The 16,288-nt window shown below is 36.1% G+C and overlaps 1 protein-coding gene across 1 annotated transcript in view; it reads right to left on the bottom strand.

Moving 5' to 3' along the window:
• Window positions 1-309: 309 nt before the first annotated feature.
• DDX1 (DEAD-box helicase 1) overlaps window positions 310-16,288 on the bottom strand; it is an 18,559-nt gene continuing 2,580 nt past the window's right edge. The window contains exons 4-26 of the mRNA XM_027887998.1: window positions 15,784-15,813; window positions 15,457-15,553; window positions 14,149-14,196; window positions 13,930-14,013; window positions 12,947-13,030; window positions 12,510-12,586; window positions 11,274-11,346; window positions 11,085-11,161; window positions 10,262-10,376; window positions 9,636-9,774; window positions 8,559-8,619; window positions 7,293-7,391; window positions 6,521-6,610; window positions 5,909-6,097; window positions 4,859-4,910; window positions 4,232-4,378; window positions 3,432-3,523; window positions 2,835-2,907; window positions 2,307-2,379; window positions 2,151-2,193; window positions 1,842-1,937; window positions 955-1,075; window positions 310-635 (exon numbers count right to left, since the gene is read on the bottom strand). Coding sequence (XP_027743799.1) covers window positions 505-635; window positions 955-1,075; window positions 1,842-1,937; window positions 2,151-2,193; window positions 2,307-2,379; window positions 2,835-2,907; window positions 3,432-3,523; window positions 4,232-4,378; window positions 4,859-4,910; window positions 5,909-6,097; window positions 6,521-6,610; window positions 7,293-7,391; window positions 8,559-8,619; window positions 9,636-9,774; window positions 10,262-10,376; window positions 11,085-11,161; window positions 11,274-11,346; window positions 12,510-12,586; window positions 12,947-13,030; window positions 13,930-14,013; window positions 14,149-14,196; window positions 15,457-15,553; window positions 15,784-15,813 — 2,091 coding nt within the window. The 3' untranslated portion in view covers window positions 310-504. The remainder of the gene's footprint in view (window positions 636-954; window positions 1,076-1,841; window positions 1,938-2,150; window positions 2,194-2,306; window positions 2,380-2,834; window positions 2,908-3,431; window positions 3,524-4,231; window positions 4,379-4,858; window positions 4,911-5,908; window positions 6,098-6,520; window positions 6,611-7,292; window positions 7,392-8,558; window positions 8,620-9,635; window positions 9,775-10,261; window positions 10,377-11,084; window positions 11,162-11,273; window positions 11,347-12,509; window positions 12,587-12,946; window positions 13,031-13,929; window positions 14,014-14,148; window positions 14,197-15,456; window positions 15,554-15,783; window positions 15,814-16,288) is intronic.

Genomic DNA, 16,288 nt, shown 5'->3' with positions numbered 1-16,288 from the left:
AGAATCAAAATGCAGTTATCAGCCTAGATGCAGGGGTTTAGGATAACCAAGAGCTTCAAATACACACTTAAGGTCTGGGGCTTTTTCATATTCAGTGTCTTAATCAGCTGAATATGGATGCATCTTTAAAAAGGCCAACATTAAAAAATTACTGTACACAGTTAAGTAATTTTAACTCTTTTCTTTGCAGAATATAAAACTCTCCCCCCAAATTTGCTTAACTACACTTATATTTTTGATAAATCAAAATCTATGTGGAAGAATGATTCTGCAAATTAATCCCTTAAGGCAAAAGAACAAACAAAACCATTTCATCTTTGACTTATTTTATTAACACAACAGCTAAGTCAGAGTTAACAGTGCTGAAGACTCTCTGTTCATCATGCAAGAAATATACTTAGTTTTAATCGTTTCCTAACTACGCTACTCAGAGACAGTATGGGATTTTTGCATTCACAGGGCAGAGCATTTATTAACTCAAGCCTTGTCTCAAGTGTGGCACAATCAAAATGTTCTGAACAGCTGGTTAGGAAGATAGCCAAGATGCAAGAAAGATGTCTGAGCCTCCTTTTCAAGGGCAGCCAACTCCTGTACCGTAGGTGCCAGAATATCCACATGGCCTTTATAAAGTCCACCTGCCAAAAGACACACAATGTAGATGATGTGTTCAAAGCCATTTTTCAGTAGAACTAATAATGCTTAACCACAGTCATTCGGAATGTTAAAGTAACTTAGTTACTTTGTTGAAAAAAACAACATAAACAAAACAAAACCAGACCTACACACACTCTCATCACTTGCAACCCACAGGCTGCATGCAACGAATGCAGAAGACAAAGAATGAGAAGCTTTTCACAATCTATCATTCTGTAATTACACAGGAGACAACCAGGACACTGAGCACCGCAAGCAGGTAAGCACAGCAAGGTAACGCTAGAGTAGTTCATTGCTTACCACCCAGAGCTCTTTTCTGCCCATATGTAACTTTCCCATCAAAATCATCCACTGGTACTTTTATGTCTGGTTCAATTTGGGCAATAGTGCAGTTTAAGTGTTCTTCAATCTCCCCCAGCAACTAAGGGGAAAAAAAAAAAAAAAAAGTTTTCAAGTACCCTTATAAGTCCAAGACTCGTCAAACCACCACTCTGAACAAGTCACATTCAAGTGCATTTTTAACAGAATGGTACACAGACATTTTCAACAACTTGGTCACAGACACCAAAGACTAACACATTTTTTGTCGCTCAAACAGACAATACAAGTTCATTTCCAATGTCAGTATGTTTTTACCCTACCTAGAAGCCATTATTTCACATTCTACCCTACTTACATGAACAATGCTACTTTATAACAGAGCTCAAACCACGTTTATTTTACCACAGATGATGTATGATTTACCCCTTATTATAGCAAGAAGGGAAGTATTGCTTTTTAACAAGCATCCATGGTTGGTATACAAATCCCAATGAAAGTCTATTCAAGCGACAGTATTTCCAGGTTAGAGAAACAACAGTTTTAAGTTACTTACAGCTTTGCAACAAACCATCTAAAGAAAAGTGTGTAACTGACATCCCATAACTCTTAATAGATTTTGATCAGAAGGACTACAGGAAAGTTGAAAATAAGACTCCAACAGAATTAGCTGGGAATACTAAAATAAACTTCTATAATTAAACAATTTATAAAACATACAAATTGCAAAATTTTCTAATTTCTTCTTCAAATGGAATCAAGTTATAAGGACCCCAAAGCTAGCTTTGTATTTCAAATAGCTAAACAAAGAACTGTATCTTAGAGTTTTTTAGAGGAATTAGAATATTCTGGTTAAGCAAAATGTTTACCTGCATCTCATTGTACCATATGGTACAACCTCCTTCTTCCTTCAGTCTAGTATTGTAACACCCCTTTCCACGACTACTGCATACATGATACCAAACCTAGAAACAGGAAAAAAACAACTTGTAAACTTTGTGAAATATAGTTGAGTATGTTTATTTTGACTAATTATAGCATGAAGAAGAATTCAGGTATCTGTTTAAAAACTTTTTCAATTAAGCACAGACAAACAATCACTTTTTCAGTGCAGGATGTTAAAGTCAAATACCAGTCGTGGATAGAAATTCAGATGTTCATCTTTGGAGTATAATTACCTTTTCTTTCTCTTTTGCCACAAGGGAGATTGCCAAACCCATCCTGAAATATTAGGGGAGAAAGGAGAGAGAAATGTATTTCAGTAACTGCTGTTAACTTGTGAAACAACAGAAAGTATCGAGAAATCACAGTGACTTCTCTGGACACAGACATACCTCTCAGCTCTGCCTACTCTCCCAATTCGATGAACATAGTTCTGTTTTTCATCCGGGAGAGTCACATTGATAACTGTGCAAGACAGAGACAATCCACAGAGAACAGAAGATTTTTTTTTTTTAATATATGAGCTAAGGTCAGAGACCAGACACCTAAAATAACACTCTGATTGCTGCAATTCCTCTCCTTAGCCCACGTACATACTTTGTTCTATTGCAACAGTTACAGACATCATTACCTGCAATATTTTACACTTAAGGCTTCCACTCTCAAACTGCTTTTTTCCATGATTACTTTTTGGCAAGAATGGAAACCCAAATGAAGAATCCCAAACAATGCAAATCATCATCAGGTATTTGAGAAGGTATGGTGAACAACTCATTTAAAAATTGTTTAGTTTAAGCCTTTAACCTCTACATCATTTTAAGTTATGCTATAGGTGATACTTGTTTTAACTAGTGGACAGGACTGCAAATATATTGAAGCTCTGTGCAATTCAACAGCTTAAATTTAAAGTTATATCTTACCATATGGAACACCATGAATATCAATTCCTCTAGCAGCAACATCTGTGCAGATCAAGAAACGGACATCTCCTCTCTATAAAAACATAGCTGTAAGTAAGTGCTATGCTAAATAAAACAAACAAACAAAAAAAAGCACAGTCCTTTGGGCCTACTTCACCTTTAATTGTCTCCCTACATTTAGGAACACTTCGAATAAAGCATGAATAGCTTGGCTAATTTACACCCTTCTTTCTTTCCCCAACAGCACGAGGCAAGTATAAATTGATGAAGAGCTTATTCAAAACCAAAGTTAAATATTTAAGTAATATTTTTTTAATAATCAAGTAATAAAATCTTTAAAAAACAATGTAATTGCTACAGAGCTTAAAGTTAGTGGGCTTATTTGAAACAAAACCTATCTTCTCAATTCAAACTCACAAAGGTCATACTGACTGACAGTACAGACTTCCATCTACAGAAACTGTGCCTCACCATTTCAGGAAGTGGGACACAGAGCATATGAATGCAATTTATTTTAAACGGAGAACTAGGAACACTACCAGATAAATTCAGATATTGGCAAGTGAGGAGAAAGCCTTCAAGAATCTGCTACATCACCTTAAATCTTTCCAGGTTTTGCTTTCTTTCTTGAGGTTTTCTGTCACCATGCAGACAGACACATGAGAACTGATGTCCCTTCCTATCAGGGCCTGAAAGATTAGACACGCACTAGTAACATCACCTATGACACAGAGCTACAAAGAACTTGGGAAAAAAAAAAAGTACGTTTTTTGAGCAAAAGTCTCAACTCAGGGAAATTTCACTTATTTTTTATCAATTACTGAGAGAGGCAGTGTTGGGGGACAAAAACATAAGGCAAACAGTTAAACACATTTCCTCCCTCCTCCCCAGAGGAAATTTGTGCAGGTATTTCTCCTCAGTCCTTCCTACTCTAGATCTCCCCCTTTCTTTAAACGTGTGTCTTCACCTCTCCTCACAAGTCCCCTTTCACTGTTCCTGTGTTTTCTCCCACCTTTCTTCATGTATACACTTGTACACACACATTTCTTCCCCTATCTCTTGCCCTTACCAACTATCACTTTTACTAATATATGTTTCAGCAGAGACACAATATATTCTTCTCACTGGTTCAAATTTTCGTGCACAGTGGGTTGTTTCCAGCCATTTCAGAGCTGTCTGGAACAGGTACAGGGTAGTTCGTGGCCTTCTGCCACAAAGGGCACCCCTGCAGCTCCCTGCTACGAAACCCTGACTTTAATGCCCAGTCAGTATGTAAAAAAACTGAAGCACCATTTTATTTGTGTGGGGTTGTAATACTGGTGAACTTTTATCATAAAATTTTGGTGCTGAAATAAACAGGAAAGTGAGCAGAATAAGGTTTACACAAAAACTATTACCTCCACCCTGCTGGATAAAGTACTGCTCCATATTATCACAGTCTATTTTAGTCCTGCAGAAAATAATGGCTTGGTCCATCTTGTGCTCTTTGATTGCCCGAACAGTGTATTCTCCTTTTAGAATTTTAATAGCTTCAGACCACATTTCTAAATAAAAGTAAACAAGTTATTTCACTCAAATTGTTTAAAAAAGTGAAGAGTCTTTGAACTGCACATATTTAAAGTTTTCTCCAGCCTTACAGCAGACAAATTTTTACTATCAGAGCAAGTAAGATAAGCCTCTTCCCTCCTGTTGCAGCAAGGTGATATAATACAGAACTAAAAAAACCACTCAGAAGTTTCAGGTTTTGTCTTATACACACCAACAAATACCTGCTGTTTTACAAATCTGCAAAATATACATTCAAGTCTTTCTTTTCCACTCTCCCAATTCCAGAAACACATTTCTCTTAACAACTGTAAAAATGTAGAAACAGAAATTTGGAGAAACATGACTAGAGGCCAGTATCTACTATAATTTACCTTTACTTCATAACATTTACAAAGGAGCATTTCAGAAGCCACTACTTCTTAACATTTACAGAGGAATATTTCCTAAGCTATTACTTAACTAGTGTTGATGATTACCTGGAGTGTTAGCGCCAGGTCGGGTATTGTCCTTTGCATGCACTTCATCAGTCTAAGAAAAACAAACAAAAAAGCCATCAAGTCATCAGTCCACACTTTACAGAGGAAATGCTTAACTCCACTAACTTATAACTAGCAAGAAATTAAATTTTAAAAGTAATCTTGGCATTCTGTTCTCCCACTAGAAAAATTAATCTACCTTTAGCTACAGAAAAGTCTTAAGTTTAAGCATGAAAAACTTGCTCATAAAAAAGGGCAATAAATTTATTTATGTAGACACTGGACAGAAAACACCTTTCAACACAGAGGGAAGAATTAAAAATACTCAAACCCAGGGGAAAAAAAAAGGTATTGTAGAACATGGCTAAATCATATAACCACAGCTGTTCTTCATCTTTTTCCCTATGCTAGGCTGAATCAGATATTAACCTAAAACCCAAGAGAAATAAAGTCACACTAAGACTTGAAGAAAAGGTACAAACAAACCTAACAAATATTCTAGAAATAAGAGGTTAAGATACAGCCCAGGTTATTCAGAACTTGAAGACTTAAGACTTGAACAACAACCACCACCTTCTCACATGGAGAGGTGTTAGGTAAATGTAGAATTTAGAGTCTCAGATGTAGTCTGATGTGAAACCAATTCTTCCAAGAATTGCTCATCTCGTGTTCGTTAGAGACAAAATTACCTCCCAGAATGATCCATCTTGGCAGGTTTATTTCCTCCTCATCAGTCAGAAAAGACAAGTACTAACTACAGTTAGGCCACAGACCATTAACTGTGAAATGAGTGAAAAACCAGTGCAGTGCCATTCTTCTCTAGTGCAAATCAGACTGTACTTTATCAAGCTCTTCCTCAATCATGTTTGTAAGACTGAGCTGTTCAGCAACAGTGTTGCTACATCATCAATATGATGCTGACTACCATGGAACAAACCATTTCAGATATACTAAGCTGTTCCAATAGCCAGCGAAGATCCTTCAACGTTATGCCCCTGTTCTGAAGGTTAAATAAGTAAACACAGAAAAACAACCTTAATTTTCACTTACTCTGATATGATTCTTGCCGAGCCTTTCCCAGAGTTTATCAGCTTTTGGATTTACAGGCACAACTACATGGTGTACAGTTTCAGGGACAGAATCTTCTCCTTTCAGATCAACCCAGGTGGGAAAATGCATGATCTTTTCAGATAGTTTTTTCACATCAAAAGAGTGGAGTGTTGCAGAGCACACAATCACCTGAGAAGAGACATATGGATACCACTGAAGATAAAGATTTTCCTAACCCAAAAAAGATGAGAGTAGAACTGGAAGAATGTTATGTAGTTGAACAGCATAATATAGCACAACAGAAAGAGTCCCTGACTGGGACTCCTCCACACCTGAACCACTCACCTGGCAAGAGTCAAGACAAAATAATTTGCTTAACTATTCTCCTACAAAGACCCAAACATTTAACAGGAAGAAAGCAGAACTATTGAAAGCTGATGAATCAAGATTATTAGCACATTAGAAATCATAACATGTAGTCACTCATTTTTCAGATACGTTTATATCTAATAATTCAAATTAAAAACTGACAACTGCTAAGTCAAAGCAGAGCACATGGCTAACAAAACCAAACCCATAAAAAGGCAACAAAATCACAAACACATTTTATACCTGAAGTCTCTTCCCATCTGAAGTTATCTGAGGAATTTGACTGTGGATCCTGTTTATGAAATCTGAGTATCCCTGGAGGAGAAGGCCATCCTACATGTGAATAAAAGAAAAGAAATAAAGCTGTAATTCTTTGTCATTCCTCAGTCTGTACACTTAAGTAAGCAATACACTTATACTCTCAAAAGGTCTGGTCTCCCTTTTAATTAGTTGGATAGGTCAATGCATCACTGGGACATTATTACTAAGGAGAAAATGACACAGTAAAATTTGGAGTATTTTCAAGTACAGCTGCTGTGCTTCACAATAAGATCAGCAACTTCTCCTAATTAATACCCCAAGCCATTTAATCTTCCTGAATATTCACTTGTACTACAACAGCTCAGAGAGCTGCACTTATTTCACAGCATATTGACTCCAGCATGCATTGGTTTCAAGACCTGCTGGGTTATCTAACATTCTGATCGTGTTGTTGTCCTTCAAGTTCCCTGCACAGGGACAGACTTCATTACCTTGTGATCACAGTTTGAAATATATTTCTCTATCAGAAAATTTTCAAACAGACTTAACAGAGAGGCTACAAGGGGAAAAAAAGTATGTAGGTTACCATGGTTGCAAACAACAAGAGGATTAAGCTGGAACAGTCTATACATAGCTAACTGGTGTTCCACTGAAATATCAAATACTGTAGAACAATGATGTTTCATTGACTCTTTTTGCAAATATCATATTGCATTTAAAACAGAATTTAAGCAGCACTGAGTTGTCTACATACAGCTTCATCCAGAACCAGGAACCGAACTTGAGATAAATTAATCTTCCCTGTTGAGACCAGGTCATCCAGCCTTCCAGGAGTTCCAACAACAATATCCACCTATGAAATACAAAAAGAGTATGAACTGGTCCCATAGGTAACTAGAGGCATTACCAGTTTTATCTAAGTTTAACATCACGAGACAATTATCGGTATAATGTCTTATTTTCTATTGATCATAACTTCATAAAATGCTCAAGTAATTTGGGTTGGAGGGAGCTCTGAGATAATCTGGCCTCCATTCCCATCACCTCATGCAGATCAAGGACAGTTTCCAAGTTGCTTTAGGTTGATGCCTTATACAACTTTCATTACCTTTAAAGAGAGAGATCCTACAACCTCCCTTGGCAACCTGCATTTTCTATGGCCATTTCATTGTTCTATAAAACATTGTTTCTGTGGACATTTTATTAGAAGAATCTGCCTCAGGGAGGAAGCTCTTCCATATTTTGGAAAATGTTGTGCCCCTTCTCCCCTCCCGTGCTCCCCAAGTAGTTTAACTTTGCTATCTAAAGCCAACAAAGAGATTTGGGATTAAATAGGGATAAAATAAATTTAACTTTTCTCACAGTGGAAGAACACAAAGTCTATCAACTATAGAAATAACTTAGGATTTTGCCAGACAGAAGAGTTCACCATCATGAATTTAGAATTCACATAAAAGTCTATTAATCTTGCAGTTCAAGCAACCTTAAGAAAAAACTTATATTTTGGCAGCTAGAATCACAAGAAAATTTATCAGCAGCGAGTTCTCATTTCCAAAATGGAACGCTTAACTAAAAAAAAGACTGTTCTCCCTACAGGATGACTGAATTGATTGTGCATTCCATGCTGCTCAAGCCAGACCAGTTTCTTCTATGTAGAACTGATTTGTAGTGTAGGTTGACCTTGATAATTGCAGACCAGTTTTAGTTACATAAACATGGAACTGAAGTTAGCAGAAAAACTGTCTTGTTTGTTAAGGACAAATGGCAAAAAGTTTATCTTAAAATTTTCAGGAGTACTGCGTCTTCAACAGGATTTGATTAAGTACCAAGCACTTGTATTGACAATTGCCATGGAAGTAGAACTGCTAAACTGGTGCAACATGAGCTTGTTATGAACTACACATTTTCTTTTTAGCAGGTTTACAGGAGTTACAGGAAGTACTATTACTATTCCCTAGCAACATCATGAGTTATTCAGAACCCAAGCTATTAAATCATATGAAAAAAAAATACAACTTACTCCTTGTTCCAGTACAGAGAGCTGATCTCTTGCAGCAACACCACCAATAATTAGCAGCTCCCTAAAATTACATCAAAATATTTCACTTTTACTCCTTTATTATATTCAGAAGTACAGTAAGCATCTGGCTGAACACTAGTTCTTTTATTAGTAGCTGATGATTAGCAGCTCTAAAGAGTAACTTTAGGAACAAAATAATAGGAAAAAATTAATTTTGAAATTCATCCCATGATATGTAGTGTATTTTAATTCAAGTGAAAGATTTGTTACAGAATTGAATTTTATTTCTTTATCACTGTTGTAATTAAATCCATTAACACCATAATCAATTTAGTCTCACAAAAAAATTTGTTGCTTGAGAATACCTTAAAAAAAACATAAGTTAGTTTAATAAAGTCTCTTGTGTTCCTGAAAGTTAGAAATGCAAATAAGATTAAACCAAGTGAATCCTACTTTATAGCTTGCCTTTTCCCATTGCTAATCCTCTGCAATTCTAGTAAACTTCTAGTAAAATTCTAGTAAATTTCTAGTAAAATTCTAGTAAACTAAACTGCAGTTTAGTTTTAGAAGCACAATCAAAATAAAAACAACTTTAAACTAAAGCCACTTGGAGATTATTAATTTTTCAGAATTGCATCTCCATGATAACTTGTCCTGTAAGCACATTAAACAGACCAGATTGTTGGAGATGAAACACAAAATGAGGGGGTAGAGGGAGATGGGGGCACAGGAAGATGTTCAAGAGAGACGGGTAGTAAGCAGATATTGTTTTTAGTCAAGAAAAGCACATGAAGTAGCATATTAATTATCATCACTGATAATTTAAGAAATCCCACCCACCAGATCCGTCATACCAGAAAAAGGTAGGCCACAGATTAAACACAAACTGCACCCCTAAGCGGTCTGACTGTAGATGAAAGGTCATGAGGTTGGCCGGTAGCAGGTTATTACTGTAACTATTATCAGTAGCACTGCAGATTAAGGTCCATTTAGCTACAGAGGGGAACACCACCCATGCCCCCATGAAGACGCATGCATGGACAATACCATAAATGCAACTAACAGATTCCCTGTTACCTTAATTTGGGATTATCAACATATTTTTTGAACTGCTTCACGTTGTTCAAAGTTTGTTCTGCCAGTTCTCTTGATGGCTCTACAATCAATGCTTTTGGAGCATTTGGAAGGTTCTGTGTTTGAACCACTTGTGCATTTCCTAAGTGAAAAAAAATTGCCATTATAAGACAAACTACATTCCTATCCTGGAATTTTTGACCGGAAAGTAACTTGGGTTTTCTATTGATAATGGAAACAGTGTAATTGTAAATTTTCCATTAAAGGGTGATATTATTGCTCACTCAATCATGAATAGCTTCAGCTTAATATTCAGAAATTACAAGTGGGTATACTAGTCGTGCAGGATAATTCATTTTATTGCAGAGCATAAAGACCCACAATTGTTTTTAAGATAACACTGTTGAGTAACTTAGCTGAATTTGTCTTTTTATCTGATGCATTTCTAAATTCAAAGAGTTAAAGATTATTGGTGGTTTAAGAGGAAGAAAATTTGGTATACTTTAAAGACAGCACTAATATCTCTTCATTACTGCTTTATTTAAGATCTTATTGGTAGCAATTAGATGCTCTGTAGCACAACCTGAATACAGAAACAAGAGAAGCATAAAAAAAAAAATCTAACCCACCTGAATGCTGTGATTTTACAACACTACCATCAGGAGCCTTGCAAAGGCCGACATAGCCATCTTTTGGTGGAAACTTGAAATCTTCTTCACCAAAATTGAATTTCAATTCAGCGTTCTAGATTTAAACAAATTCGTGTCATACAGACAGATTCAAAAGACCATGTAAAATGAGAAACAATTCAGTAGTGAGAAACCAGCTAGACAAGGAAGAGGAGAAGGGTCTCCTTTTTTCCTTCCCATCTTACACATTTCTCTTTCCCAAGTTGTCTCAGAAATCTTGCTAGAACTTTAAAAAACTCAAACAAGGAAGCAAAAAAAAAAAAAGAAAAAGCCAAGAGAACCAAAGCACTTTTTCTAAACTTGTACATTTCTCTAACCACCTACACGTTTTGCTAAAACCTTTACTTCTTGAGAGATCAACCCAGAAACACTAACTCCAGAAAGACATACTACTACATTACTGAAATGTTAAGAGTTCAGCAGAAATGAAACAGGAATTCTGGCACTTTCAAGCTAATTGCTTATATCTGTTGAGTCTTAGTATATCAAATTTTAATACACACAAGATACTAGAAATTAGTTATCCATGCTATTTTACCCTTATATTCAAGTATTAAAATTTTAATTTAAATATTTAACATAAATGGTACTCAAAGCTAACACACATCAAGACCACTTTAGTAGTGGATACTAGTAGACCAAAGAACACTGAGCACAACTAGAGTAACTGTAGGTCCCTATGTGAATTTTACACCTAAGTAGTTTGTTATCAAACCCAGAACAATCATAATGATCTTGGAGATCTGTGATATTCCCAAGTTACCTTCAGTACACAAGCTGCAAAAAGTGCTTGGTTCTTTAAGTGTGGTGGGATTTCAAATGCAAGGCCGAGGTCCTTTCCTGAAAGTAGGATTAGTTCAGTCAGACTCTGCATGTGTGTGCATTCCAATCCCTGCCCCTCACCCAATACAAGGATTCCAATAAAATTCCAAAGGAAGTGAATAAAACTTACCATTTTTGGAAAATTTTATTTGTCCTTTATCTATGTCTAGATAACACCCAATTGTATCGTGCATAGTGAATTCCTGTAGGAAAGAAGTTTGTGAAACTCAGAGATTTTAGTGTTCAGTGCATTAGGAAGGCTTTAGTGCTTACTTTCTGTCAACTTTTAGTTTTCCCACTTCTCCCCACTAAATCTGATTCTTGAGAAAAGCAAGTTCAATTTATTTCAGTAAGACCACTGTAAATAGCTTGCACATTTTTATTTGGCTACAAATCTTCAGTAAACAGCCCAACTGATCTTAGATATTTAGACATTTATTACTGCTTTAAATTTACTTTAAGAACCAAACACACTGACAATGATATGTCTGTTATTTACCTTGAAGTATTCTATATCATAGAAAACTGAATTCGTCATGTATTTATTAGCCAGTGTGAATCTAAGCTTAGAGCACCAAATATGGCATCAGAAACCTATATTTAGACTATACAAAAAAACTCTCGAAGGTGCTGCATGTTATGTATACTTAAGTATGTCATTTAAATATCTTGAAATCTGTTAATTGTAAAGGTATTCAATAAAATCTATATATTACGAAATGTTTCACTACTATTAAAAAAAAAGCTACACATCCTAAAAGTTGCAAGTCTCATGTAACTGAGTTCACTAATACCACAAAAACCCTCGAGTTTCTGCTGTAATATTCATATTTATATAAATTATGCTTAAACATCTGAACTCAAATGGCATATTACACAAAAAACACCACAGATATTCCCAGTAGACACTATGTCTTACTAGCATTTAATCATGCATTTTGAAATGTCAGACTTATGTAAATTACTTCTACTTTATTAGTAAACAGAATATGATGCCCTCACTTAGACATTAACCTATGTATACAGATGGGTTGCTTTGTTCAAAGTAAAACTGAAATAACTCAAGACATAAATCCCAGAGATCAGTTAACCTCTAACCTGTAACACACAGAAAAGTTTTAACTTTTAGATAGGAGTCAATATATTTGTAGTCTGGCCAGAATCGTAAATCTCAAGCTGATAACTGCTTTTGTTAAATCTGTTAACAAACTCTTATTATAAAAACGTTTTAATGTTTCATTGTACTTTTGCCCAGTGATCCTGCTTTAGAATTCAGCACTATTACAGAAGACAGTTGATTGTTAAAGCACAAAACCAACATGCCAAACTTCTAATTATGTTTCTACCAAACACAATTCAAGCTTACCTCACCATAGCTGTCAAATTGCTTGTTGTGAGATTTCTTACCAGTGCCACCAAAGCCAAAGCCAAATTTATCAGTGCCTAAAGACAAGAAAAAGTATAGACTTATCTTCTGACAGCTTATGCTTTTTTCTCTTTGTTTCAGCAACTGAAATCTCTGACGCTACCATGTGATCAAAAAATAAACAGTGCTCACTACAGACTTCTGGCTTTTATGTTCACTAAACCAGTATTTTTTGTACCAGTACATTCACTGATTTTACTAGTCTCCAGTCATCTTCATTAAAAAAAAAAAAAAAAGGAATTAAAAGGCAAGAAACACTGCCACCACCCTGATATTGGCATTCTTCCCAAGGAGCCCATTCTCTTCAACACTAGAATAGGACTTTAGCCATTCCATGTGAATATGAAAACTGTGTGATTCTTTTGAAGGAAACTCACCCAAATCTAGTGAAGCCTGCATAGTTGACCAACCAACTCTGCACAAGCCTTGGTCATGACAGGAAACTTCATAGTAGTATTTCCCTTTAAAAGAAAAAGGAAGGATCTAAAACAACATCCAAATTCATCAAAGTGGTTCAGTCTCGCTACTTCCAAGCCCATGCAAGTCTAACATTCCCACCTCCGCTGAAAGTGTCAACCTCTACTGTGTTTGAGTGAAATGTTTCTGTGGGTACCTGTGTATGGAAGGACGAAACCAGCAGGCAAAAGAGACAAAGCACAACTGAGAGGTAGCTTGTGAAAGGCTCCAAAGGAATGACAAGAGGGAACAGTGGTTCTGTTGAATCCATGAGAACGGATAAACTCTGAACACCAAGTTCTGCCAAATCAGTACCAGACCAGCAGCATGCATTAGCATCAACAACTGCCAGTGCACCGTGAAGCACATCCAACTGGCCGTTTTCCACAGACAGATAATCCAATTAACAGACAAACTATCCAATTATCTGCACACCTGATGAAATGAGACTGTTCTAGGGTCTTTCTCAACAACCATCCAGAACCAGTGTAGTATCAGAATGACTCTGCTTCTGAGTTTTGGGGTTAGCCTCACAGCTGTTGCTGCAACCACAGAGCCATGAAACTTTGCAAGCACATCTGTGTGCAGTGTGCAAGGAAACAACTTAAAGTATAGTGTGCATAGCTATTTCCTAATTGTAACAGTTTACTAAAATGCATTTTGATGAATATTAGTTATGATTCTCCCTCTTCTGACTCAGTCTCCTATCAGGGAAAAGGCAACTTACAACCCAGGGAGAAGAGAGCAGAGGTACTTGCCATTTTTAAGTCTTCAGCTAGCAGTACATTTGATCAGATAGACAGCAAATTTTAGATGCAACCATCAACATTAACAATGGGTGATAAGCAGGCATTTCAGTTGAATCTTTTCTAGAAGAGTCTCCAAAACACAGTTTTATATCTACCTTTAGTCACGCCTCGAGTTGCTCTGCATCCGTGCCATTCTTTAATCTCTCTGCTTTGACAACACAAACCATCTGATCCAATTGCTGAGAATTGTAAGACAGTTTTAGTTAAAAAAATTGTCTCTCTAACTGCTTTTAAAAGAAAATTTCATGCATGCTTTCCTCTAGTTAATTCTCTTACCAAGTAAACATTTTCAAGTGAACATTAGGACAACTCACCAAAAGCTGATCCTCTATCGTACGGGTTCATTTGCCATTTATTGAGTACTAAGTTTGAAAGACAAACAGAAAAAGCATTAAATCAACAAGGCAAGCCTGGAAAACTCAAAAGTTCACATTTTTTCTTACAGTGTTTGGCTTAACTTTCTGGGGAAACACCTTTGTTCCAATGCAACTCATAGGAGGTCAAAATGAAGGCCTACAACTTGAAGGAGGGGCACAAATGCATAATGCAAATGTATTCTACGGAAGTGTAAATTATTCTATTAAGAAGAGCACAAATTAAGTTACTTAAAAATAGAACTGAAAACACTGAAGACTTATAAAATAAGCCAGATTTGCTACAAAATCACAGTCAAATTCAGCTTGAAAATATCCCAAACTACATGAAGTGCAATCAATTTGAGATTCATTATTTGCCATTTCTATTCTATTCACCCATTTTTTCAGGGCATCAGTTAAAATGTCATTACTAAAGATCTAAGATACGTGCACATAAAATTTTTAATTTTTCATATGCTCAATAACATGTAATAAAGTCAATATACTGTCACTTACATAAAACCCAATCTATATATACCACAGAACAGACATGATTATTAGCTTTACAGTTGCAAGATTATTAGAATGGATGTTTCACAAACCCTCAGATACTGTGAGGATATGATCATGATTACAATCCACTCTATATCACTGAATTTTGGTTCTGTGCACTTCCTGCTAAGTTCAATGTTTACCAGTACAAATGCAGCAACTCACAATGTTGTTATTCACTTCCAAACCTAGCTAGGCGCCAAAAGGAATGCAACAGCTCTAGTCAGCACAGGAGAACTGAAATACTCTACAGTGCTACCCCAGTCACACAAAACTAAGTTTGAGCCTAGAGGCTCAAACCAACTGCATGGTGTTATAGCTGGTGTCTCATCTATTCCTGCAACAGAAAGATTTTTTTAACTCCTTTTAAGCTGGACATTACCACCACTCCACATCTTGCAAGGCACTAAACTAGTATGGCTTTCAGAAAAACACTAAAAAGCAAGGTGTGGATCAGCCAGGCTTAAAATGAAGACAAGAGCATTCTAAGAGACCGCAGCCCAATGCACACCAGTTCTTTCCATGATTCCCTCTGTAAACTTATATTCACTGTTTAAAAGAATCTCAAGTGATGATTCTCTATTTACCTTATTCAAAATCAAGAAAAAATACTTATCTAATGGCAAGGTAGTTAAACTTCACTTTGGAAGGTGGCAAAATCAACATGAGTTAACTGTGTTCCAAACTGAAGGAGTCTGACATATAAAAACTTACCTCCCCCACCAGTTTTAATAGTGGCTTTTCCTTTCTTGCCTTCCATTTGGTCCTTCAGTGTTTCATACACAATCTGGATAACTGGAATGCTAAAAGCCTAAAGTGAAAAGTTATTTTCATTCCATGATTTATAAAGCTACTTCCACCCTGGTTTTCAGGTACAATACTTAGGACCAGAAACACTTGAAAACACTCCTACACTTCTGTTGGTATACATTATTAATAATAATGCTTAAGTACATATACACATTCTCTCTGTATATGTGCATACACACCACCTCTACCTCTTAAGACTTATTTTTTGCTTATTTAAATTTGATTACTTACACCAGTTTTTCCACTTCCGGTTTCAGCAGCCTATAGGGAGAAAAATCAAAGAGTTTATAATAACCAGGACTGTAAGGAGAGTTCTAGAATTCTATTTCAATAAATTAAATTCAATAAATTTAAATTTAGAAATACAGAGATCCGCAAAAGACTTGAAGGCACCAGTGTGGTGCCTTCAAGGTTACTGACAAGGTTACTGACACTGTAGCATTGGCTTAGGCAATATCAGTCATATTCCACACAGATCTCTGTCAGGTATTTACAGCCAAAAGGACAGTAGATGAAATCAGACAGATCTCATTTTTGTGGCAGTGTTTGGTCAAGTAGTTAAAAAAAATGAAGCCTAAAAAGAACGAATTCCATCTGCAAGAACAGCTGGAAACACACCGGGAATTCACAGAGGGTTTTAGCTGAAGAATATACTTCTTACTGAAGAAGGACAGGAGAGCAAGTCTAACTACAGAACCTTCTGGAAAGAATGAAATTGAACCCACAAACAACAATT

Source organism: Empidonax traillii, unplaced genomic scaffold (assembly GCF_003031625.1).
Source record: "Empidonax traillii isolate 1590-97213 ecotype Southwest subspecies unplaced genomic scaffold, ASM303162v1 scaffold228:size850385, whole genome shotgun sequence".
Lineage (NCBI taxonomy): Eukaryota > Metazoa > Chordata > Aves > Passeriformes > Tyrannidae > Empidonax > Empidonax traillii.
The sequence above is the reverse complement of the archived record's forward strand: the minus strand, read 5'-3'. Positions and strand labels throughout refer to the sequence as shown.